Below are 23,574 nucleotides of genomic sequence, written 5' to 3'. Positions count from 1 at the left end.
TGATCTTCATTTTTATGTGCTGTCGAATTTTCTTGTTGATATGTGATCATTGAATGTTTTGCTTTGGTTGTAAGCAAGTCTTGATAGTTTGGCAGCTGTTAATCACATGCGCCAACCTTTGTCGACAAGAACTCCATTACGCCTAACTGCGAAGCTTCCCTCTGATTCATGAATGTGTTTTGCGCGTCGGAAATCTTTCCTTGGCATTTGTAAATGCTTTGGACATTTCAATATATGATGGCAATGAATATCACAAGGATTATTGGTCAACCAAGGCAGATGGGAAGTTCACTTTCCTACATGGCCCATGACCAACTTTAGATAATGGAAACCTTAAGAGTTTCCTTGAAAATCACTTTCAACAAGATTGTCCATCTTGATGATGGTGCTCTTGATCTAGTTGCGTATATTTGGCTTTGTTATCAAAAGCAGGACTAGTTCATGAATCTTGAAGATAATGAATTCATTCACTTGCGCTTTAGGGTCTTTGTTTTAGAGGTGGATTGCTTTGTTATCTTCTCAATTATAGGTTAATGAGGTTTTATTGCTTGGGTTCATTTCATTTTCATGCTTTCTTGAATATTAATCATCTTAATTACTAGTGTGTTAACGTATAGTAGTAGGTCATGCAAATAAACAATTGAAGCTATCCATACATAAACAATCAACGAAAACGGGAAGCTAGAGGAAATAAGGGAAACCATTGACATTCTTTTGCTTGTTTCTACAAGAATTTTCATCTTATGAATAATACCTTTCATTTCTTTAATTCTTTTCAACTATAAAATAACAAAAAAAATAGGGACTCTGTATGTGGGTTGTTGTAGGAAGCAATATTTCTTCCATTGCCGTGCTTAGGAATGAGCAAACGGGGGTGGGGGGCGGGGTACCCGCGGGTTTTCCCCGCATTTGTCAAGCGGGGGCAGGGGCGGGGTTCCCCATCACATGTGCGGGGGCGGGGGTGGGGGCACTTATTTCCCCCGCGGGGGTGCGGGGGTGGGGGCGGGGTTTCCCATTACCCATGCGGGGTCCCCGTTTATCTTTTTTTTTTTTTTTTTTTTAATTGAGAACTATTATTTTTCAACCAACATATGGGGCATTTTTATAATTTTCTTATTCTAAAAAAAAAAAAAAAACTTATACGGGGTATTTATCTTTCCCATCCAGAATACACCTTTAAAACGATTCGGGAGGATCCGACCGTTGGATTGTCGTATAATTTTGTGAGGATGATTCTAAAGGCGATCCGGGATGATCCAACCGTTGGATCTTTGTATAATTTTGTGAGGATGATCCTAAGGGCGATCCGTGAGGATCTGACCGTTGGATCATAGTATAATTGTGAAAAGACGATCCTCTAGGTGATCCTTGAGGATCCAACCGTTGGATCGTCGTATAATTTTGAGAGGATGATTCTAAGGGTGATCCGGGACGATCAAACCGTTGGATCTTTGTATAATTTTGAGAGGATGATCCTAAGGGCGATCCGTGAGGATCTGACCGTTGGATCATAGTATAATTGTGAAAAGACGATCCTCTAGGCAATCCTTGAGGATCCAACCGTTGGGTCGTCGTATAATTTTGTGAGGATGATTTTAAGGGCGATTCGGGACGATCCAACCGTTGGATCTTCATATAGTTTTGAGAGGATGATCCTAAGGGCGATCCGTGAGGATCTGACCGTTGGATCATCGTATAAATTGGTAAAGATGATCCTCTAGGCGATCCTTGAGAATCAGACCGTTGGATTGTCGTATAATTGTGATTTGTGATTTTGGCTGTTAGAGAAGACGCAGCCGGATTTTTGCCAAAAAAAGAAGAAGAGTGAAGACGCAGTGGGATTTATAGAAACAATGATGAAAATAAAAAGAATAAAAAAATTATTTTTTGTCAAAAAAGAAAAGGAAAAAAAAACTGAAAAGATAGATCATAGAAAAGAAAAAAAAAAAAAACCAATGCGGGGGGCGGGGGCGGGGGTGGGGAACCCATTACCCGCGGGGGCGGGACGGGGAATCCCCCATCTGATAATATCCCCAGACGGGGAACGGGGGCGCGGGGGAATTTGGGCGCGGGGGCGGGAGCGGGGGGCGCGGGGGCGGGGGAATTCCCCGTTTGCTCATTCCTAGCCCGTGCTTCATACACCCGATGTTCATTATGGAATTGTTGGAATATCTTTCCCCACCTGCAAAAGGACGTCATATGAGCTTTTATTATCAGATTGGAAAATAACCTTTGCCGATGAATGTGAGCTTTTATTAAATTGGAAAATAACCGTTGTTGACAATTTATTCCGAGCTCTGAAATTGATCTTTGCCAATGACTCGATTGTCAAGAATTCACCAACAAAAAATTGAAGCAAGGTCTGATCATCAAAATTGATTGGATTACCATATAATGACCCGACCCATTTCCATCCTCCTCATTAACACGAGGTAAGGATGGTCCTTGTCTCTGTATCACTGTTATGACCGGTTGTGGTTGGAGAAGCAGTAGAAAGGGGATGTTTGGATTTGCCTTGCTCGAAAGTGACTTCATTAAGGAGGTTAGCGGTTAGCAAATACTCGGTAGTTAACGACGGTTGTGACTCCAAACACAGTTGGCGGTGGACATACAGTAATCCAACTACGACACTTACCACCTTCATGCTCTTCATTTTGAATCACATACGGATACATTGTTAAATTTGTCCCGACTCAAACGAAAACAACTGAAAATAGCAGACACCACAGTTTCTCGCAAATTGGACAAACCACAGTTTTCTCATGATTTATTGGGCTTCCAATGCGCACAATATTGACATAAAGAAAGCAAACAGTTCAAGGCGTGGGAAGCCTAAACATGATGTACAGCACAAAATCAGCCTTGATTGATTCACAATTCCCAATTGTTCAACAACAGAAGAGCTTAAACATGATATACTTCCAAGCACGAACTATCTAGCGGAGGTTTTCAAAATTTTCCCAAATATTTCTAATTATCTGGCAACTAATGCATGCTTAAACATATAAATTAGAAAACAACCTGAAAAATAGTTACATACAGTGCTGCAAACTGGAATGTAGAATCCCAGTGACAAGACCAGCAACCTCTGAAAGCAAGCACACAAAACAACCATGCTGCTGACTACAGACAAGACAGACATCACAAACCATAATCCAAAATTCTTCATGCCTTCTTCGTCTAATGATTTGGGTCTAAATACCTTTCTTATTTTCATAAATGGAGTCTTTTGAGATTTCTCATTGCGCATCCACTTATGTCCATACTTTTTGCTCAATTCTCCAGCGCTATAGGCTCTTGAACCAAGGTGGGATGATGTTCCTCTTCATTAACTGTCTCATCATCTGAATGGGACTGCTCCTCACTTATTGCAGCCCTGGGAACTGCTTCCGGCTCTTGGCTGTAGGGTTCAGTTATCTCAGCTCTGGGAACTGCCTCCTGCTCTTGGGTGTGAGGTCCACCTTCACTTGTTGCATTGGGCAACGCGGCAGCCTTTTCCTCGTTTGTTGCCTTAGAAGCAACCTTCCGCACACTCTTCACATTAGATAAAGTGGTCTTCTCAGATGGAAGTCTAGGAAGAGACTTTCTTTGTGGCTTCTTTGGATGCACAGGAGAAGGTCCTTTGGCAGAGTTTTGAGGAAGTTTCTCACCCAGACTAAGCCTGCCAGATTGACTCTTGGTATTACTGTTTCCTCCAGAATCTGCTTGAGGTAAGCTCTTCCTGCGGCCGAGCTTGGGAGACTTGGCTCTTGTTGTTGGTAACTGCACCCATTGCAAAAAGACATTTATACTAAATTAAGATTCGCCAAAATTTTCATATCTATCAAAATAACAGTACAAATAACTGAAGGGTTAATGCTGCTGAATAGCAGTTACATACAATCATGATGACATGCCAGTTTTAACCAGCGTTAGGCATTTGGTAACACATTACAGAAACCAGCGCAGAAATAAATATGAACTATAAATCTAAATAACCCCTTTACATTTATCAAGTAGTTCAACAGAGACCTAGTTTTTATAGCTAGGTAAAAATTTAATTAGGAACCCATTTCTGTATATGTACTTCTTACAGCATGCAACGAAGAATGGGCAACATGACCTATGACCACCAAATCAGCTAGACAGCTACTAAGGAAACAACTGTCAACAGTTACAAATGCTTAAAAAGCCTAAATAAATGCACGAGTACAAGGGACCATCTATTTCAGTGGGCCTAAGACTACCATGATCTATGACAATAACATGAGCCCAAACAAGGACAGGGCCACTGCAGTAACAATGGAGACATATTTGCTTACGTTTAGAGAACAGAACCTAAGAATACACTAGCATTATAAATTCATAAACTAATCACCATTCAGAAGTTTCTCAATAATTTGTTGCATGCTCCACTCATCTATCTGATTACACAATGAATGTTTGAAATTATTGCCACCAAACCAAGTTTACCAGAGGGACTGGGAATCATACAAGAAAATGCCTTATGCATTTTGACTTCCAAAAGAAAAAAAATATACCTTCTTTAGCTCCACCTTAGGAGGCGGAGGCTCCTGATAAAAGCTTGGCATTGGAGTTGCTTTAAAAGTCAGCTTCTTCCTGAGCATCTTAATCTCAGCTTCTAGAGTTTCCTGCAAAAGAATGGAAAACTTTCAGAATAACGGGTTGAACACACAGGTTAAATGATCTTAAATTAATTATTACCTTAGACTTGGCTTGCAAATTATTCTTCTCCATCTCCTTTGCATGTATCTTTTCCTCAAGTTTGGTGTAGAACTGTTGGCAGGATAATTGTAAGCATAAAATCGTGATGTAGGAAACATTTTTAATAGAAATAATGCTGGAGAACACTATATAAGAGATCAGAAAGATGCAAAACACAAACCAACCTCTCTTCTTTTCTCAGCTCTTTCATCACACTTAAAGCTGAAACCATACTTTGGCAGTGTACCCACCCTAGGTGCTTTCATATCTCCTTCCGTGGGACTTCTATGAAGCGGTTAAGGAAACATGATAAAATAACAGTGTGACTCTATAAACAAAATAATGTAGGAACACCATGAGAGTACAATGACAACAAATGGCTTCAGATTGATAAGGATACAAAGAAGATTGGGAGTCTGCATCAGCCTTATTATAGGAGCCTTTGTTTAGCGGCTTCAGATTTGTCTCCTCCCTGTAGAAGTTAAATCACATTGAACAATTAGCTTATTGGACAATTCAATATAGATACTACCAGATATAGAAACCTCCACTCGAGGCGGCCACCAAGGACTAAGGAGACAGGAAACTGAACCTTAAGAGATATAAAACCATAAAGGCATAACGAAGCACAAGAAAATAAACCATAAGCACAAGCGCTACTCACACGAGGCCTTCAGTCGATGGTGCCTCAGATTGTTTAGGTTGCTGCTGAATAAGATATAGTTAGATGCAATAATCAGAAATCAGTTATCAAAATCAAACAAAGTAGAAGTGTTACAAAGACAGGGCAAGCTACAAAAGAAAGGAACCAAGTATAACTATTAATATTTACATTGGATAACTGAACCTGTTGGCCATTCAATGATCTACTCTTGTTAGGCTGCTTGGCGAGTGAATTTGGACCTGCTGAACCATTGGAAACAGTAGCTGTAGCCTCTGCATCATTTCCATCTTTGCTTTTCTTCATCCGAATTGGCAAGGCGCTCTTGGGACTAGGGGGCTTCTCAATCTTACTCTTACCTTGACCCTTCTGCACTCTGGATTGCTTTGACTGAACAGAAACTTTCGGTCCCCTTTCCTGCAACACAGGTGGAATTGCAATCAGACATAATTTTATAAAATTACTAAAAGTCTAAACACCACCAGCCAAAATCCAGCAGTTCCTACCTTAGCAATAGTCAAACCATTGCTTGCAGAGTTGACACTGGATTCCTCTTTGACTTCTCCAGCAGATGAATTATAAGACACACCATCATCCGAGTTCACCACATTTTCAATTCTCCCATTCGGTGCTGCAGTCTCGGTAAGAGTAGTTTCACCGGCACTCCCATTAATGCCGTCTGGACCAACACTAAGTTGCCCATGACCACCATTTTCAAGAGCAACCTGAAGCCCATAGGCGGCTTCCAAATTATCCGAATCCATGACACACACGAAACTACAAAATAAAAAATAAACAGCAAAGTATCAGCAACATAAAAGATAGGGCATAAATACAAATCTTTATCAAACTGTCAACCATAAAAGAAGAGTTGCAAACAAAACTTGGAACATGAATTTAAGATTTGCGAAATCAAATTAATTAATTTTACTCTCATCACTGAATCAAACTAGCACGGAATTTCGAAATCACTTCAATCAGAATTCATCACAAAGCAACAGAATCAAAACGAATATCCTTTCTTTCTCAAAATACACCAAGATTCAAAATCAAAAAACCGAAAAACACAATAAAATCCACATCCACCAGAAACCAAAAGCACATTTCCAGCCACAAAAACCAGTCATTTCACATTGATCTAACCCAAACATGCATCAAACAATCAGTAAAAACACTCAGCGATCCGTTCTCCACCAATCCAACACTAAAAATCGAAAATCTAAACCTCATTTCAAGGCGAAAACAATAGCAAACCCCTAGATTCAACAATTCCATCACATTTGGGCCTCATTTTCTCAGCACCGAATCCAAGTGGCACCGAGAAACAAATTCGCCCAACTTTCTACTCACCTCGTTAAGCGTGCGGCAGTCAGAAGTCCATGCCTTGAAGGATCTGAGAGTCGCGGCGAGACAGTGGCGACGGCGGAGGCGGATCGGAGGATCCGAACCCGAAAAAAGGGAGGATCTTTTCGGATTCAAAAGCGGGACGAGCGCTGGGTTTTTCCTTTTCCTAATAATTTTTGTTTTCTCTTTTTTTTTTTTAAGGGGAAAAAATTCGGAATAATTTTTGAAATTTGAAACTGTGAGCAAGTATGAATGAATTATGAAATGGGGAAAATTTATGAACGCTGGGCTCACAGAGAGAGAGACAGAAAGATGAAGGCTGTGTTTTATACGATTGGATTTTAAATCCAAATCCAGGTCAGGCAGGTCACTCGGGTCACTCTCCCTTTTCTCTTACGTATTTTTATACTCACGGAGAATCTACGGTTTTACCCGGTACACACGGTTAAGTAACCACCACTTCTACCAACCACTCCTCACCGTATATTTTTTCTGTATTTCTTTCTTTAGTTTCCTTCTAGAAGAATTTGAAGAATTTGAATTCTTCCATTTTTTTAGTTATTCTTATCCTCAAAAATTAAAAATTCATACTATATATCGTACGATCGTTAGAGTTCCTCTCTGCTTGTTCTATTTCTTTCTTGTTCTTGTTCTTATTACTGGTTCTTTTGTTGTTACCATAAAAGGTTTATCTCATCTATTTTTTATCCTAACATTTTAGCACATGTAAACCGTCAAGCAAACATTGTAACTCACATTCTTGCTCAGACGGCTTTAAATTATGAGTTGTCCTATTCGTGGCTTTTGTATGCTCTCAATTTTATCCGAGATGCCTTTTTAAGTGATTCAAATCACTAGTTCAATGAAATTCTGACTTACTTCAGAAGAAAAAAAAATGTGATGCAAAAAATTAAGATATGTAATTGTAATTAAATCTCTTATTTTAAATCTGGCGCGTCCAAATCGATCAGGAATCTTATAACGTGTCCGAATGAGTTTTGAAAACACAATGCAAGCTTAGCAGTCTCGATCGATTGTGCTCTTGTCTATTTTTCTCTTTAGCTAGTTTTGATTAGAACAGATCAACAGCAAAGGATAAGGAAAGAGAAATATAACAAATTAAAGCCAGTTTTCATGAAAGAAGACTTTTACAGGCGACGGTAACAGACGGTGGAAGCGACGGCGATTTGAGTGTGAAACTTAAGAAGAAGAAGAGGTCGTGACAAACCGACCAATGGAGCTGACTTGTCGGGTGTTTGTAAAGACCTGCAATCGACACCGTTCTTTTCGTGCCACCGTCCGATTCCAACTGAACATTTAGCTCTCTCTCTCTCTGTACGTTTAGATTCAGTTATGAAGGCATGCACATGCAAACGCAGGTTTATAATTAAGGTCCAGGTGAGAGGATCCATATCTATATGTAAAGATTCTCAAGAAATATGAACGTTTTCTTGTCCGAGAGTTAAATAAATTTGGATTATTTATAAACAACGTTCACGTATGACATATCTTAGATTCTTAGTTAATTGTGTAAATGGAGCCACTCCGATTTGCTCGGAATGGTGGAGTACCTATAGTAGGATGAGCTCATTAGTCATAACTAAGTAGAAGATTAAAAATGATTGGTCGGTAAGAGATATTTATTCAGCCTAGTGCGGTGAACTTAATTGAGTGAAGTCACGCTAAACACACTCTCAGAGGCGGATCAAGGGGGTGGCGAGGTTTGGCAGCTGCCCAACCTTGATTCTTTCACCAAGCCATGGAAGCTTTTGTGCTTTGATTGTTTTATAGAAAAAATTTTATGAAAGAGAGGCAAGAGGTTGAAGATGACGAGATACTGCTCTTGATTCCTGGTCTTTAATTGAACTTATCAAAACGACACAGTATTGATAGTGGCATATTGGCATAATATATACCTCTATCTGTTCTTTCTTTAAATTTTATTTGAGATAAGATGTTTATTTTTTATTCTTTTTTTATTTAAAAGCTTAAGAGTTTCTCTAGAGCACAAACTCTACTACACGCCTCTTTTATCAACAGTACGCCTCCTCTAATCATTTCATGAAATTTTTTTTTTTAAATTCAATTTAAAGTAGATGTATTAATTCTAGTTTCACTATTCTATTTTCAGTTTTCGTGTAGCTCCTACTTATTTACACTTGTTGGGTCTAAATCTCAATTTCAAAAAGAAGAAGAAAAAACAAGAACAAACACGTTTGAGATAATTTAATTGACATCAGTTAAAAGTTAAGAATTTTTTGCTTCAAAAAAGAAAAATGATCTTATTACTTAATAGTCTTGCCCTATGTGAGAAATTTTTCTGAATCCGCCACTGCACACTCTTTAAACTTTCGAGTTAGTAAGGTGCTCCTACAAATGCAGGGTTCGTGCTAAACTCATTTTCTCATTTATAAAGTTGTCACTGATCTGTTCTCTCTCCAAGTAACCATTTCCCCATGCCATTTCTTTAACAAAGCATCCTGGCTGATGAAACTCTTTTTTCATGGCTGTGCTTTGAATGTACTTAAATCATAGTTTAAGGAACAGAGATTTGATTTAGCCAGTGTTTAATTATTGAGAGAGACGTTGCTTTGCTTAATTATCAAATTATATAATTACCTTTCAAGGCAAGTTGCCCTGAAACCATGGAACACTTTTATGCAAATTTAATCTGGTTTCACTATCTTTGACGTCCGTTAGGGTAAAAAAGAAGATTTGATGATCGGTTGAAATGTTCAATAATCTTATCGACAAGCATGGATCACATGCATATAATTTAATACATTTTATTACTTGAAATAACATATTGCCCGGTGTGAAATAGATCAATTATAGGTCATTTTTATATAATGAAATATATTCTTTATTAATCGGAACTGTCTATTCTTAAATTCATCCGTCTGAGATGAAACGATGTAACATTATTTCGAGTCATGAAAATTAAATGTTATTGAAACTACATCTCATTCTAATTCAAATGTCCTCATCCTGTTATATATATGGCCTGGAAAAGGGTGAGGGACACAAGGAAGCATAGGTGCGTGGGAGGTGACATAAGTATGCTCCCTTGTGCCTGTAAGTCTATAACTCTCCAAGACATTCTATATCATTTGCACGTGTACTCTGTGTCCTACTCTCTAGTCTTAATAAATCCTTATGGGCTCTGCATAGAGGTCATCGATCAGTCATAGAATACTCTCTAACTATCGTGTGATTATCTCCTCCTCTGTCTTCCCAATATTGCATACATTTTGCCAAGTGTTTTTCAGTCAACAAGATCGAAGAAGGTGTCTCATGGCATCCTTCAGTAACTATTATCAGAAAGAGAACCATCTACACCGTGAACTGATTAATACTTCTACTGCATATTGTTCGTAAATTTCTTATTAACAGGTGCTAGATTAAGTTTTTGGAGTCCAATTGATGTGTAACTTATATGACATCATAGTCTTGTTTGCAGACTTGCAGGAGGGATATCCTATGTTTGAATCTTTTCGGTTCCCGGAATGGGATTGTACGTACTTAAAAAAACTTGATATACAATGTTGACACATTTAATAGTAACTTAAGCTTTGCGTAATGTTTCCTAAACCCTAAGGGCCCAATGGTTATGTAATGTGCTAATGTATACCACTTCAAAACCTTGGTTGCAGACTTGCAGAAGAGAGGTCCTGCATTCGAATCGTTTCGGTCTTCGAAATAAAGGTGCGCGTGAAAGACTGTAAACTTAATATACAATATTCAATATTGACACATTTGATAATAACTTGAGCTTTGTGTATTGTTAACTAAACCCTAACAGGCGCAACATCGGCACATCGCCATAGAGGTAATATAACGATAATGTTTGACAAATGGACTACTTCACCATAAATCTATGTCTTGGCTACAAGGTGTTGGATTTTCATCACCCTCTTTCTTTTCCGGCCAGGAGTTGTGTACAGACACCCATAAAACCAAAGAGAATAATTCTTCTTCTTTCGTGGATATCTATGGTTTCGTGTGAGAATTAATAAACTTTTCATCATTTACATTAAAGAAAACTTTTCCATTTTCCATTGGAATGTGACGGAAAAGACTGAAACACATATGTATGCACTGAAACTTATCTTCTATCATAGACAAAACAGAAAGAAAATATCATGCTGACTTTAAGAATACTACTCGACTGAGCCACTGAGGTGACGTGGCCCAACTATTTCTTGTTCTCTTTCATTTTCCTCCTTTTACGTTTAATCACTCCCAACAATATATAAATAGGCCAAAAATAATTGTAAACAAAAAACTGATAGAGATTTGGAACTTTAACTTACAAGCAAACTAAGTTGAAGTCAATCTCTAACTGTTATTTCCAGTGGCCTGAAAGGGTTTGATCCCCTCTAGGCTTCCAAGAGATGTAGTCAAGAACTATATTGCATTATTTGAAAGAAAATGAACCCTAATTCATACAGACATAGTTTAGTGAAAGCCAAGCAAAATAAACCATGTATATTTCTAATAATTGTATGCTTTGCTTAAAGCTAAGTTGATTGCAGACATGCATGCATGTGATGGAAATTGAATTTAGGGAAACTAATCTATAAGATTGAACAAAGTGTTTAAGTAAAGAATTGAAGGATAAGGGTTGTGTCTTATTATTCTAGTTGGAGAAAAATACACTGAACTGAACCATTAAAAACTCTACATATATATACAGACTACACTACAGTACGGAAATCCAGACAATTCAGTGCGGGGACCCCTCAGAACTGTCCTTAGCTAGGTAGGTCTTGAACAGGGAAAGAACTAAGACTTGCGGGGGGATGAATAATGATGTATCATCTTTTTATATACCTATATATCTAACATGCATGGTCTGTTGCTTAAATTGTCACAATCAGATTTGTAAACTCTTGAGTGCATTCTAACAGTTTTCTTATTAATAATTTAATATAGCAGTTTTCTAATTATTATTTCGTTATTATTCGAATTCCATCATGGTATCTACTCAGCTACTTGTTTAGAGTTTCGAGACAAGCTAGTGTACTGGTGGGTATGAGATACCCTCATTTACAACTATTTGAACAAAAATTTACAAGTATTTGAACTAAAATTACAACATTGAGAACAAAAGTTACCATATTCATTTACACTATTTACATATAGTTAAACAAAAATTACAACATTAACAACGAATTTGTTCAAAAACTTGTAAAAATGTTGTAAGATGTAATTACCATTATTAGAACTAAGATTACAACATTGACAACGAATTTGTTCAAAAACTTGTAAAATGTCGTAAGAGGTGTAATTACCATTATTTGAACTAAGATTACACAAAGTAGGACTCAAATTACAACTTTGACAATAAAATTTGTTCTCACTTTTGTAAATGTGGGTATGAAATACCCACCACTACACTAGAATTTCCCTAGAGTTTCTTGTTTCTTAAAGAATGAAGTGTTCGGCAATAGGTCCCAATTTCGAGTTTGGGGTTGTGAAGCGGGTTTAAGAAATTTTAGGGTATTAAGAAAAAGAAATTATTTTTGGTTCTATGTATTAAAAAAAAATTCTATCAATTTTTCAATCTTATTTCCTTGGCACATGCTGCTCTATGATTCCCATTTCCGACCAGAGAGAACCCTCGGCCACAAAGACACAAGAAATGGTCAAATTACAAAATAAATTGAAGGAACAATGTGGGGTTGAAAGGCCTATCGAGCATCTAATCCTTCTTTTAGCTATGTATATTAACAAGATGTTAATGATACTGTTCCCATTTTAAGTAAAGACCACATACTGTTCTTAATTGATGGATATTTGGCATCTTATAATTTTAGTTTATCAATCTGAACCACACTTTAAAATTAAATCCCGCTTTGTTAGTGGTCTAGATGGACCATTAGATGAGAAGATTCTCACACTATACATATATATAGTCATATAGATATACAATAAGGGTTGCTTGACCCACCAGGAGACAACTATACCTTTGGACCTATATTGTTGGCTCAGAACGTCACTGAATATATTACTGGGTACACTTCTTTCAAGTCTTTTTCTTTTGGTTTCTTTCAAACCCATCCAGAGGTCCAATTGCTTCACCTTTCATCCATCCTACGTAATGAAATCTTTCTCTGCGATGTAACCTACAGAATAAGCTGACTTATGGGTTACTGGCTCCGGAGTATTGAATTTAGCGGCTTCCAAATCTAGACTCTTTAGTGAAATTGAACCTAATTCAGAAGGGTTTAGAAATCAACGCAAATTTCAATGCACACCAGCTGCGAATCACCCCACCAGTAGAGTAATAGTCAAGTATGTAACTATTTGATGGGTCACCTTTCTGAGATTGAATTATACACCCAAAGACTTACGATACAGCATCATTTCTACATGTAGGATTATAGCTATAATTACCTTAACAGTTCCCCACATAGTAAGTATTAGGTCTAGTCCAAAAGTTCATTCTTTTGTCCACTTAAAAGCGCCCAAAGCAAGTAAACAATTACTGATCAATTACGCATAAGAACCTGAATCATTTGATGGATAATAATGATTATATAAGATAAAGTCTTGTCTGGGTCATCAGACCTTCCACTCTTTCCGCTAAACATATGATTAATGTTCGCAGCTAATCATCTATATTGAGGATTTACCTAACTTTGGGCACGTACCTATTCAAGTGTCCAGTCTACCTCAAGCCCAACCAACCCTGAGCCTGCTTTCACTTTGAACTGTTTATAGGAGGCTATGGTTGCGCATTTGGTATACTTCTTCAACTCTTTACTGTTTTCATTTCTGCATGGAGCAGGCTGCAGGCCCAATCAAAAACATGATCTGCTGCTGCAAATATTCACAAGCTCTTCCACCTTGCTCCTGAATTGACCAACTTGATGTAAGCATTTTGAAAATCTTCAAAGAAACTGTTCTCATTGTCAGCATACTTTTTTATCCATCTGTTCATGAAAAGAGCTTTTCTTTAGTTGGATATGCGGAAGAAGAGAAAATATTCATAAACATAACATGCTAATACAGCTAACTATTTGTAGTCTTAGTTGATGGGTATACAGCGCATGTATATTCATCTTTCTTCTGGTGAAAATAAGAAAAGAAAGAATGTAGATGGTCATTCATAAAATTGGTGAGTATAAGGCACTGTACAAGCTAAAGCCTTCTTCACAGTAGCATCAACTCACTGTGACAAAATATTGTTCATTCCATATCCAGATTATTGGGTACAGATATTATTTTTTTATTTTTTTTTAGAATAATTGGGTACAGATATAAACCATTAATTTTTGAAAGAATCTTTTATTGCAATTTGTGAGATCACACTAGTTTCAAATTTTCAGCTACTTCGAAGAATTTGTGGATTGATTGTTCCACCAAATTAGATTTTTATAAGACAATGGCTCTTACCTTAAATCTTGGCAGAGGGGAATTACTGATTCTTGTTTGAGTAACTGATTTTACTAGCTCAATTGCTTAAAACACATATCTTAAAGTTTTTTGAGAGGAAATAGACCTTAAGCATTCATCATCCTTGGGAAGTGCGCGATCTGAAGGAAGTCCAGTCATGCTTGACATACTACCTGCATGCATAGTGTACAAGTAATCAAACAATGAAGGGGAAAAAGAAAGAAAAAATCTTTTATCCATCTTACTATTTACCTGAGGACACAGATTCCTCAAGAAGAACTTTGAAGTATGAATTGTCAAAAACAGTCGGGCTTCCAAAACCTTTATTTCCCAGAGTATGGGCACCTGACAGAGCAACAAGTTCTTGAGTTCTGCAAACAGAAGACACAATCATGGTTTACTTTAAACCTATACCAACTAAAGTGAAAGAGATCTAGAACTTTGCTTTAAATCTGGTTAACAACTTTAAATCTAGAACATCCAAATTGGAAAAAGGAATCTTCAACATATATGAACTCACGATAAGCCTTTTGCTCGAAAGCTTTGCTTTAGACCATATGCATCAAGAGTTTCTTCAGGAAGTTTTCCTTCAGGATCAGGCTCCCTGGAAAATGATGAGAGAGTCATATGTCTCAGCAACAGCAGTGAATTCGAAACACATTAATGCTGCAGATACACAAGACTTAAAGTTCTCTTAAGTCTATTTTTAATGTCAAGTATCCTACCCATACTAGGCAATTGAATGGTTTATACTCAATCATGAGGTTGCTTTCTTTGTTAGCTTACTTTGAGTCTAGTCTGCCCAATGCAACTGGGATAGTCGGACCTCCACATACCGAAACTGCTTCAGCTCCAGCCACAGCAATCATGTCTGCCCACGATACTAATCATCGGAAACATCCACAGAATGTTAGCAGAGTACCAAATCATCCATTAATACAAAAACCATGTCTTTTTAAGAAAAAAAAAAAAAAATACAAAAACCCTGTCTAACTGTATATCAGAAGATACAGACCTGGTTGTACTGCATCCACCTCAGTCTTTGCTATCTCTAAAATCTAACCAATAATTTAATCCACCCGGGAGTTAGCCGGTAGTACATCATATAAAAAATTAAATTTACTCACTATTGAACTCTAACAAAACAGGAACTTGAGAACGGAGACAGTGCTAGAGATGCATGCCTTAAAAGGAGTTTTAAGACCTTTATTTTCGGGTCTATCGAGTTCATATATGACTGAACCATTCATCCCACCTGCCATACCAATAGTAAATCAAAATGCATAAGGTTATAAACCAAGATAACAGAGCCTAATTTGAAAGAAACACGGATAATTTACCCGAATTGTCATCCAATTGAAAGGTCCCTGCATCATGAAATACAAAACGAAGCACACCAGCAGCTTTGCCCTTAGACACAACTTTCCTAATCTCTTCCTTCATAACCTCATATATACTTGTATCTGGCCTTTCAAATTCCACAAGCAAAACCAAATAATTACCTCACACATATTAAAATTCCGAAAGAATGAAAATTTTAAGATTGGGGGTATAGGGCATTTTGTTTGACTCACTCCACCGCCTTGGCTGTGAAGGCCTCCATGGATTCCGAGAAAGGAAGAAGCAGTGGCAGTGTGGCTGTGAGTGTGAACACCAGTCCTCTTCTCCCCAAAATCTCATCTTTACCTGTAAAATTGAATACGAATACTATTTCCTTTTCATTTTCTAAGTAACCAATCCAGTTTCGTTAGGGTTTGATTTGCTGTTACCTGAAGAAGAAGAAGAAGCTGCATGGGTGGCGGGGAGAGAGTTGGCGCGAAAATAGAGCGTTGATGAGGATTTGGCGGGAAGAGTTGTACTGAATGGAAATCTGGAGGAAGAGGTTGCGGAGCAGAGGAGGGAGACGGCGGTGGAGGTAGTTGATGATGATGCCATCTTTAACGGACGGTTAGGAATCAAATGGGAGCTTCAAATTTTAAGAGGTTTTACTGTTTTAGTTGCAGGGGGCCCTAATCACATGCCATCGAGTGCAGGGGCTCTATTATACACTAGCAGATTACATATGTCCTTCTCTGGTGTGACAAATTAAAACTCCGCAGACGTTAGAATGCGTAGAATTTAAATTCTATAGAGCACCGTAGAATTTTCGGTCAAAATCACATCAAAGAAATTGTGTTGCATACGTTTTTTTTTTTATCAGATAGTGTTACATAATTTGAGTGATCAAATAAAAATGAAATTTGGGAAATGAAAATGCATGCACTTCAGTAATGCCGTCAATGGCTTCAAGAAATTCTCTTCTCATGTTCACAGCAAATGTTTATCTTGGTCCAGAAAGGTTCTCTGCAGAAAAATAGGCACCAGTGTAGCAGCACGTTGGTCCTGAGGAAGTCATTGTTGAAGAAATCATTGCTGAGGAATTTGGACAATCATTGATGGCCTCAAACACATGTCTTGCTGTATACGCCACAATGCAACAATAATCGCGGTTATCTTCAGCTTGGAGTCAACAATGTCCTTCATTTTGCCTTCTTTTAGCATCTTGAAGGCATATGATGGAAATTGAGATTTTTCAGAACTTTCTGATTGGTCATAGTTCTTTCTCCCCACCGATAATCTCTAGCAACAGCATTCCATAGCTATACACATCACTCTTCTCCGATATAGCACGGTTTGTGATCCACTCCGGTGCAAGGTAACCCCGAGTTCCTCCAAGTGTTGTGAAAACATGGCTCTAGCTGCTCCTTGGTCATTAGCTTTGCCAAACCAAAGTCTTGAGACTTTGGCATGGTAATTATTGTCAAGGAGCACGTTTTGAGGCTTTATGTCACAGTGAATAATCTTTGAATCACATCCTTCATGGAGATAAGCTAGTCCTTTTGCTGTACCCAATGCTGTACTAAATCTTGTCTCCCAATCCAATAAGCATTCTTCATTTGTTTTCTTGAAAATCCATTTATCCAGGGAACCATTTGCCATGTATTCATAAGCAAGACGTCGGTGGCTTCCTTCTGCACAGAATCCTTTGAGCCGGACCAAGTGAAAATGATGGATACTACCAATGGTGGTTACTTCAGACCAATTCCTTCCAACTTCTTCACAGCCAGTTGGGTTCCATCTGGAAGAACTCCTTCATAAACTGATCCAAAACCTCCTTGCCCAAGCTTCTTTGAGAAGTTATTCGTTGCAGTTTGTAGATTCTTGTAACTGAAACGGACGGGCATACCAGCCATATTTTCGTAGATACTATTCTCTTCTGAAGTTGCTTCAAGAGATCCTGGTGAGTTTCTCTTCATGTAGTGATTGTATCCCACATAAAGTAAGCCGCGTACAGATAACAGGTGTTATTGAAATAGCTACTATCATAATGTAAGAGAACCATTTCTTGCTTCTGCTTCGACTTCCCCCACTGCAGCCAGCTCCATTGCTCAGGACCTTAACGTAAGGAGCAAACCCAGAGCCCTTCTCGAAGCTACCTATCCTGTCAAACAGACCAATAAGGCTGTGGTGTTTGGAAACCTGAAGAAAGAATCATGTCACCAAACTTGATTTCGAGAATATAGCTCACGTTGTTGGAGCTTGGATCGCTCACAAGTTTCATTCCTTCTTGAAAATCCTGGTTCCATAACAGCTAGGGTATTAGTTGGATGACTAAAACTCTGCCAAACTACTCCATTGTCATCACCAAGCAAAACCAAATTTCCTGAGTCCCGCAATTCCATTGCAGTAACTGTTTTGCCACCAGTATCTATAGACCAAACCACACTTCCACTTTTTTGCAAAGACACACTACCCTTGTCATCAAACACAAACTTATCAGTATTTGAAACTGGGGAACCCCTATTTGCAGCCCAGACTACTGCATAAGTGTTCATGTGAATCACAACTAGCAGAAACAATGTGACATCCTGGGGAGTAGGGTAGAAGCCAAAACCAAATTCAGCTGAGTAACAACCCATCATTATCAATCCAATCCTCCTGCCGAGCTCCTTGAAACCCGGGACTAATTTTCCCAAAATATCGAACACTAGCCAGGCAGGTTTCAGACAAAAGGAGAACATACACAAGTATGAAGCCTGTGAAATGAATGAAGTTCCAACCTCCCATGGCAACTATAACAACCAGTGTTTAGCTAATATTTTGAGACTCAAAGATTACAAAAGAGACTTCCACTAGAAATTAAGGACCATAAAGCGAAGGACGATGTGAAAATAATAAGCACTTGACTTCTTCAAGTGTTTGAACCTTTGAATAGGTACCCAATCATCTAGGTTCAGAAACTGAATCTAACACATCTCCACTGCAAGCATAATCCCAAATTTATTCAAAATGACAATACAGGAGGGGAAGTGTAAGAAAAGACAAACTAAGCTGAATCAAGAGAAAAGGTGTTGTAGCATACAGGAGCAGAACATAAATGACTAGTTGATGGAAAAGAAAAGAAGTTTCCCTACTTCACCAGTAAGAAATGTAAGGATCAAGATCAGAACAAATAAATGTGAACAGGAGAAATCACAGATGGATTTAACTATCCATGATACTTCAATGCTTTGAATACAGCAAAATACCCAAAATTTCTATAAGAAGACAGCTATGCCAAGTTCAGTGATAGTAGTGGGATCGAGAAGTCTATACTTGGGAATTAAAAATAAATAAATAAAAACCCCAAATTTGACAAAAACCGAGTTGAGATGGGTAAATCAAGAGGCTTACCAATCTCAATTGATGATGAGAAACAACTGGAATTAAAGACGGAGAAGAGGAAAACGAGACCTTATATATTCTGCGTTGAGAGTATATTATAAGTTCTGCATTAGTGGCGGTCATGCCAATACCCGTCAACCGGGGTGTTGACTCAAATTCAATGAGGGGCCCCTAAATTCGAGAAATTCCTGTCCCTTCCTACCAAAGATGTGATCTTTACCTGCGACATTAAACATTTGGTGCATTAAGGAACAGGGTTTAAGGTTTTACCTGAAGACGCGGCGGCGATGGTGGTGCAGGCCCATTAGTGAAATCTTTTGTAAAGTATCCAAATTGCAAATCACATCTGAATCATTAGAGAGATTATAATCATTCCAATTTGTCTGTGGTTGTTGTATAGGGTTCTAAAAATTGCACATCTATCCTTCCATTTTATGCTTTTGTAACACTGAAAGATCTGCTAGATCTCTTACAATTTTCTCTACTCTGCAAAACTCAACTACAATCGACACTCATTATTTACAGAACAAGCAGAATGATTTAGCTCAAATAGTAGAGGCTACATGTTACAAACTATAAGTAATCAAGGAAATATACACGATATATGGGAGAAAAGATTTTGTATACACATTAAGCATTTAAGCTTAGTCATCCATGAATGCTCAAGAACCAACTGTCACTCCCATATTCAGCAAATGTTATCTTGGCCCGGAAAGGCGCACTGCAGAAAGGGCACCGCTGTTGCAGTCCGATGGACCTGAGGAAGTCCCCCCTTCACTCATTGATTTGAAGAAACTCAAGTGAAGGCGTGACCCCATTGTTGAGGATGTTGGAGGCTGAGGAACGGAGCAGATGCCTTCAAGCATTTGGACAACCTTCGTCATTGCTGGCCTCAAAGTCATGTCTTCCTGTATACACCACAATGCTACCATAACCGCAGTAGACACCCTCTCGTCAACGTCATCTATATTCACCTTGGGGTCGAAGATGTCCTTGAGTTTCCCTTCTTCCAACATCTTGAAGGCATACGATGGAAAATGCGATTTTCCAGAGGTTTCTGATGGGTCATAGTTCTTTCTTCCACCAATGATCTCCAGCAGCAGCATTCCGTAACTGTACACGTCACTTTTCTCCGAAATAGCGTAGTTTGTGATCCACTCTGGGGCAAGGTACCCTCGAGTTCCTCGCATTGTTGTGAAGACATGGCTCTGCTCCCGGGTCATCAGCTTTGCCAAACCGAAATCTGAGACTTTGGCATGGTAATTGTCGTCGAGGAGCACGTTTTCAGGCTTTATGTCGCAGTGAATAATCTTTGAATCACAATCTTCATGGAGATAAGCTAGTCCTTTGGCAGTACCCACTGCTATGTTGAATCTTGTCTCCCAATCCAATAGGAACTCTTCATCTTTTTTCCTGAATATCCATTTGTCCAGGGATCCATTTGCCATGTACTCGTAAGCAAGAAGTCGATAGCTCCCTTCTGCACAGAAGCCCCGGAGCCGGACCAAGTGCAGGTGATGGATACTGCCGATGATGCTAACTTCAGCTCGAAACTCTTTCTTTCCCTGACCGATGCCTTCCAACTTCTTCACAGCAAGTCGAGTTCCATCTGGGAGAACCCCTTCGTAAACCGAGCCAAAACCTCCTTGCCCAAGCTTCTTTGAGAAGTTGTTAGTTGCAGTTTGAAGATCCCTGTAACTGAAACGGATTGGCATCCCAGTCAAATTTTCCAGGAAATTGTCCTCTTCTGAAGCATCTTCAGGAGATGGTGGTGCATCTCTCTTCCTCTGGTAGTATCGGTATCCTGCAAAGAGTAGGCCACAGATAACAACTACTGTCGAAACAGCAATGATCGCAATATAAGGGAAGTGTTTCTTGCTTCCGCTGCCCCCACTGCCTCCATCACTCAACACTTTAACATAAGCAACAAAGTCCTTGTCGGAATCTTGGAAGCTACCTATCCTGTCAAACATATAACAACTTCTTGTACTGTTTTGATAGAACAGAGCAACACATGAACAATTACCAAGGCAGGAGCTTTTGCAACCTTCCATGTCAGTTCTTGAAGAGGGTGAAACAAATCCCAATGCAAAATAATAAAGCCCATCACCAGCACTTGTAAGCGTTGTAGAACCCTTTGAACATGAGGTGACAATCCCCGACTTGCAATTCGCATGGGAGCTGAGACCTGAAGGGCACTGGCACTTGTTGTTGCTGAAACATTCAAAATATGCATCACAAGGTTCGGGGGTGCTGCATGAGTCCCCTGGTATTTTCGTTGTTGAAGGACCATTTGAATCTCCGTTCTGAAGATTGGAAAAAGAAATAAACCCATCATTTCCCAAAACTGCAATCCATGTGGCATTAGCATCAACATTGGATGAGAAAATAAATTGCCATAGTAGCACTTTAGAACTATCATAGAACTTCCATGAATTTGCACTGATAGAAGCTGAAGTGACTGCCCCACTATCTTTGTTGATTGTTCTACGGCTTTCCTTCCCCATGGACCAATAAGGCTGTGGTGTTTGGAAACCTGCAGAGAGAATCAAGTCGCCGGACTTGATTTCTAGAATATAGGTCACATTGTTGGAGCTTGGTTCGCTTTGAAGTTTCATTCCTTCCTGAAACTCCTGGTTCCATAATAGAGTATCAGTTGGATGACTAAAACTCTGCCAAACTACTCCATTGTCATCCCCAAGCAAAACCAAATTTCCAGAGTCCTGCAATTCCATTGCAGAAACTGATTTGCCACCAGTATCTATAGACCAAACCACACTTCCACCTTTTTGCAACGACACACTACCCTTATCATCAAACACAAATTTATCAGAATTAGAAACTGGGGAACCCCTGTTTGCAGTCCATACTCTATTCCTGCCGTCCATGTGGACAACACAAAGCAGGAACAAAGTGACATCTTGAGGAGTGGTGACGAAGCCAAAAGCAAAATCGGATTGATTAGACAAGAGAAACAGCCCATCATTGTCAATCCAATTCATCTGAGCCCCTCGAAACCCCGGACTAATTTTCCCAAAATTTCTAACACTAGCCAGGCAGGTCTCCGATAAGAGGAGAACAGACAACAATATGAAGCCTATGAAATGAATGAGATTCCAACCTCCCATTGCTACTCTAAGAACCAGTATTCAGCTAAGATTTTGCAAAATAAAAGATTGAAGAAGACAACAGAGCCAACCAAAGAATAGACTAGAATTCTTCACACCAGAAAAAGGGATACAAAGAAAAGGAGGGTGTGAAAAAAGACAAAGAAAAAAAAATGGTGTAGCTAGCTAATCACAGGATCAAGGTTCAGAAACTGAATCTACCCAATTTCCACTATAAACAGAATCCCATAGTTTCTAGAAGAAAAAAGTCCATTACCAAAAGGAAGCACAGAAGAAGAGAGATGAAGCTGAATTCAAAGAGAGAAGAAGAGAAATGATTGACAGAGATGAAAATAAGATAACTTTGACCCGCTTAGAATCAAGATGAGAACAAATATGTGAAATAGAGAAAGAGTTTCAACTGTTTAACACATGGATTTAACTTTTGCTATCTGCCAACCACCTTTAAATCCTTAACATCATTGCGTTGAATACCAAGCTCGGTGGCTGCAAGTCTGCAACTCTCTATATTCGGAACTTTTAGCAACACCAAAATTGACGAAAACCCAATTGAGGTGTGAACTTAAAAATGTGATAAAAAGTAGAACAACGTCAACGGATGATAAAGAACCAAAATTTAGGCCAGAAAAGAGGAAAACCAACCGTTATAAGAAATGGGTTAGCCATGAAATGGAAGCATGTTGCAGAGAAACAAAGATTTTGATGTGAAGAGAATCAGGAACAGGGCAGTAGCGTCTGATATACAAGAAGATTATGACAAACAAACCCGAAGAGAAAGAGAGAGTGAGGTAGCTCTCACCTCCGCACTTTAAGAAGCTGAGGCTTAATAAGCAAGTGGTTTTGCGTCATGGGTGGCTCTGGCTTTTTGCTCAATCTGTTTTTTGTGTCACAATTTTGACAGATCTGAGGTGTGGGCTGTGTGCGTTTGTTTTTAAAGAAACTGTCAAAAGAGGTGGTCTTGTTGTTCATTGACAGATCCAATGGGAAATTGATATTTAAATCTTTTTTCAATGTCCCATTTCAATCTCTCTGAAAGCCGCCTTCTTTTCATTCACACACTCAGCTAGTCAGCTGCAATTGCTTAAACCTCATTTGGTTTCAGTTGGGGTAGAATTTGAATTGTAAAACAGCGCCTCTATTTTCTTTGGGTCAGTTTTAGGACTATTCACCGACCCTATTCTAGGGGTCTTTGAAGTGTACTAGAAGGTACGTTTGCTTTTAAGAACTTTTTGCGTCGTTCATATGCTCCTAAGTAAAGGAAGTTTGGCTTATTTGTTATGGGTCATGTTCAAGCTGTTAGTAAACTAGCCACAGGGAGTATGTATAATTCAGTGGTTGAGCTTCAAATCTTAAAATTTTTTGGGGTTAGTTGTCGTCCTCGTCGGACTCCAAGGATTGTTGAGGTTAATTGGAATCCTCCAATTATGGGCTGGGTGAAGATTAATACAGATGGTGCATGGCAATGTGTTTTGGGAAGAGCATGTTGCGGTGGAGTGTTTAGGGACTATTAGGGCTCTTTTATGGGTGTTTTTGCTTCTAATCTTGAGATCCCTAGTTCCGTCGATGCGGAGATCATGGCGGTTATTCAGGCAATTGAGCTTGCTTGGGTTAGGGAGTGGAAGCACATTTGGC

The 23,574-nt window shown here is 38.8% G+C and overlaps 3 protein-coding genes and 1 pseudogene across 12 annotated transcripts; all 4 read right to left on the bottom strand.

Annotated features, from left to right (window-relative positions):
• Positions 1 to 2,844: 2,844 nt before the first annotated feature.
• Positions 2,845 to 7,077, bottom strand: LOC112172135 (protein WVD2-like 5). Of its 4 annotated transcripts, none has more exons than XM_024309329.2 (9): positions 6,716 to 7,077; positions 5,872 to 6,142; positions 5,537 to 5,782; positions 5,369 to 5,412; positions 5,105 to 5,176; positions 4,890 to 4,989; positions 4,705 to 4,776; positions 4,521 to 4,631; positions 2,845 to 3,762 (listed from the first exon to the last, which is right to left on the bottom strand). In XM_024309329.2, the coding sequence occupies exons 2-9, from the start codon at positions 6,127 to 6,129 to the stop codon at positions 3,274 to 3,276; spliced, it is 1,392 nt and encodes a 463-aa protein (XP_024165097.1). In that variant the 5' UTR covers positions 6,130 to 6,142; positions 6,716 to 7,077; the 3' UTR covers positions 2,845 to 3,273. The 4 variants fall into 4 exon arrangements, with proteins under 4 accessions (XP_024165097.1, XP_024165098.1, XP_024165099.1 ...); XM_024309330.2 differs by having other exon boundaries at positions 5,369 to 5,409; XM_024309331.2 differs by having other exon boundaries at positions 5,552 to 5,782.
• Positions 7,078 to 13,207: 6,130 nt separating this feature from the next.
• On the bottom strand, positions 13,208 to 16,118 carry LOC112172770 (putative L-ascorbate peroxidase 6). Of its 7 annotated transcripts, none has more exons than XM_040507586.1 (10): positions 15,880 to 16,118; positions 15,685 to 15,817; positions 15,451 to 15,578; positions 15,295 to 15,365; positions 15,126 to 15,168; positions 14,897 to 14,993; positions 14,631 to 14,714; positions 14,363 to 14,481; positions 14,217 to 14,279; positions 13,208 to 13,567 (listed from the first exon to the last, which is right to left on the bottom strand). In XM_040507586.1, the coding sequence occupies exons 1-9, from the start codon at positions 16,043 to 16,045 to the stop codon at positions 14,266 to 14,268; spliced, it is 855 nt and encodes a 284-aa protein (XP_040363520.1). In that variant the 5' UTR covers positions 16,046 to 16,118; the 3' UTR covers positions 13,208 to 13,567; positions 14,217 to 14,265. The 7 variants fall into 7 exon arrangements, with proteins under 7 accessions (XP_040363520.1, XP_040363518.1, XP_024166012.1 ...); XM_040507584.1 differs by having other exon boundaries at positions 14,217 to 14,283; positions 15,880 to 16,117; XM_024310244.2 differs by having other exon boundaries at positions 13,208 to 13,647; positions 14,217 to 14,283; positions 15,880 to 16,115.
• Positions 16,119 to 16,271: 153 nt separating this feature from the next.
• LOC112174776 lies at positions 16,272 to 17,638 on the bottom strand (annotated as a pseudogene).
• A 1,671-nt stretch (positions 17,639 to 19,309) lies between these two features.
• Positions 19,310 to 22,988, bottom strand: LOC112172540 (G-type lectin S-receptor-like serine/threonine-protein kinase SD2-5). The gene has a single exon (XM_024309931.2). The coding sequence runs from the start codon at positions 21,940 to 21,942 to the stop codon at positions 19,513 to 19,515; it is 2,430 nt and encodes an 809-aa protein (XP_024165699.1). The 5' UTR covers positions 21,943 to 22,988; the 3' UTR covers positions 19,310 to 19,512.
• Positions 22,989 to 23,574: the final 586 nt, after the last annotated feature.

The sequence above is a fragment of the Rosa chinensis genome, chromosome 6 (genome assembly GCF_002994745.2).
Source record: "Rosa chinensis cultivar Old Blush chromosome 6, RchiOBHm-V2, whole genome shotgun sequence".
In the NCBI taxonomy this organism is placed as follows: Eukaryota; Viridiplantae; Streptophyta; class Magnoliopsida; order Rosales; family Rosaceae; genus Rosa; species Rosa chinensis.
Note: the sequence above shows the minus strand (reverse complement) of the source record. Positions and strands in the feature narration are given on the sequence as shown.

Bases quoted from the DNA above. Each gene is read 5' to 3' on its own strand.
- LOC112172135 (XM_024309329.2), bottom strand. From the start codon at position 6,129: ATGGATTCGGATAATTTGGAAGCCGCCTATGGGCTTCAGGTTGCTCTT. The intron at 5,177-5,368 runs GTGAGTAGCGCT...TAACTTCTACAG, and splicing joins CCATCGACTGAAGGCCTCGT to GGAGGAGACAAATCTGAAGC. The intron at 4,632-4,704 runs GTAATAATTAAT...ATTCTTTTGCAG, and splicing joins ATTTGCAAGCCAAGTCTAAG to GAAACTCTAGAAGCTGAGAT.
- LOC112172770 (XM_024310244.2), bottom strand. From the start codon at position 16,045: ATGGCATCATCATCAACTACCTCCACCGCCGTCTCCCTCCTCTGCTCC. The intron at 14,994-15,125 runs GTCTGTATCTTC...TCCGATGATTAG, and splicing joins GGTGGATGCAGTACAACCAG to TATCGTGGGCAGACATGATT. The intron at 14,715-14,896 runs GTAAGCTAACAA...ATCATTTTCCAG, and splicing joins TTGGGCAGACTAGACTCAAA to GGAGCCTGATCCTGAAGGAA.
- LOC112172540 (XM_024309931.2), bottom strand. From the start codon at position 21,942: ATGGGAGGTTGGAATCTCATTCATTTCATAGGCTTCATATTGTTGTCT.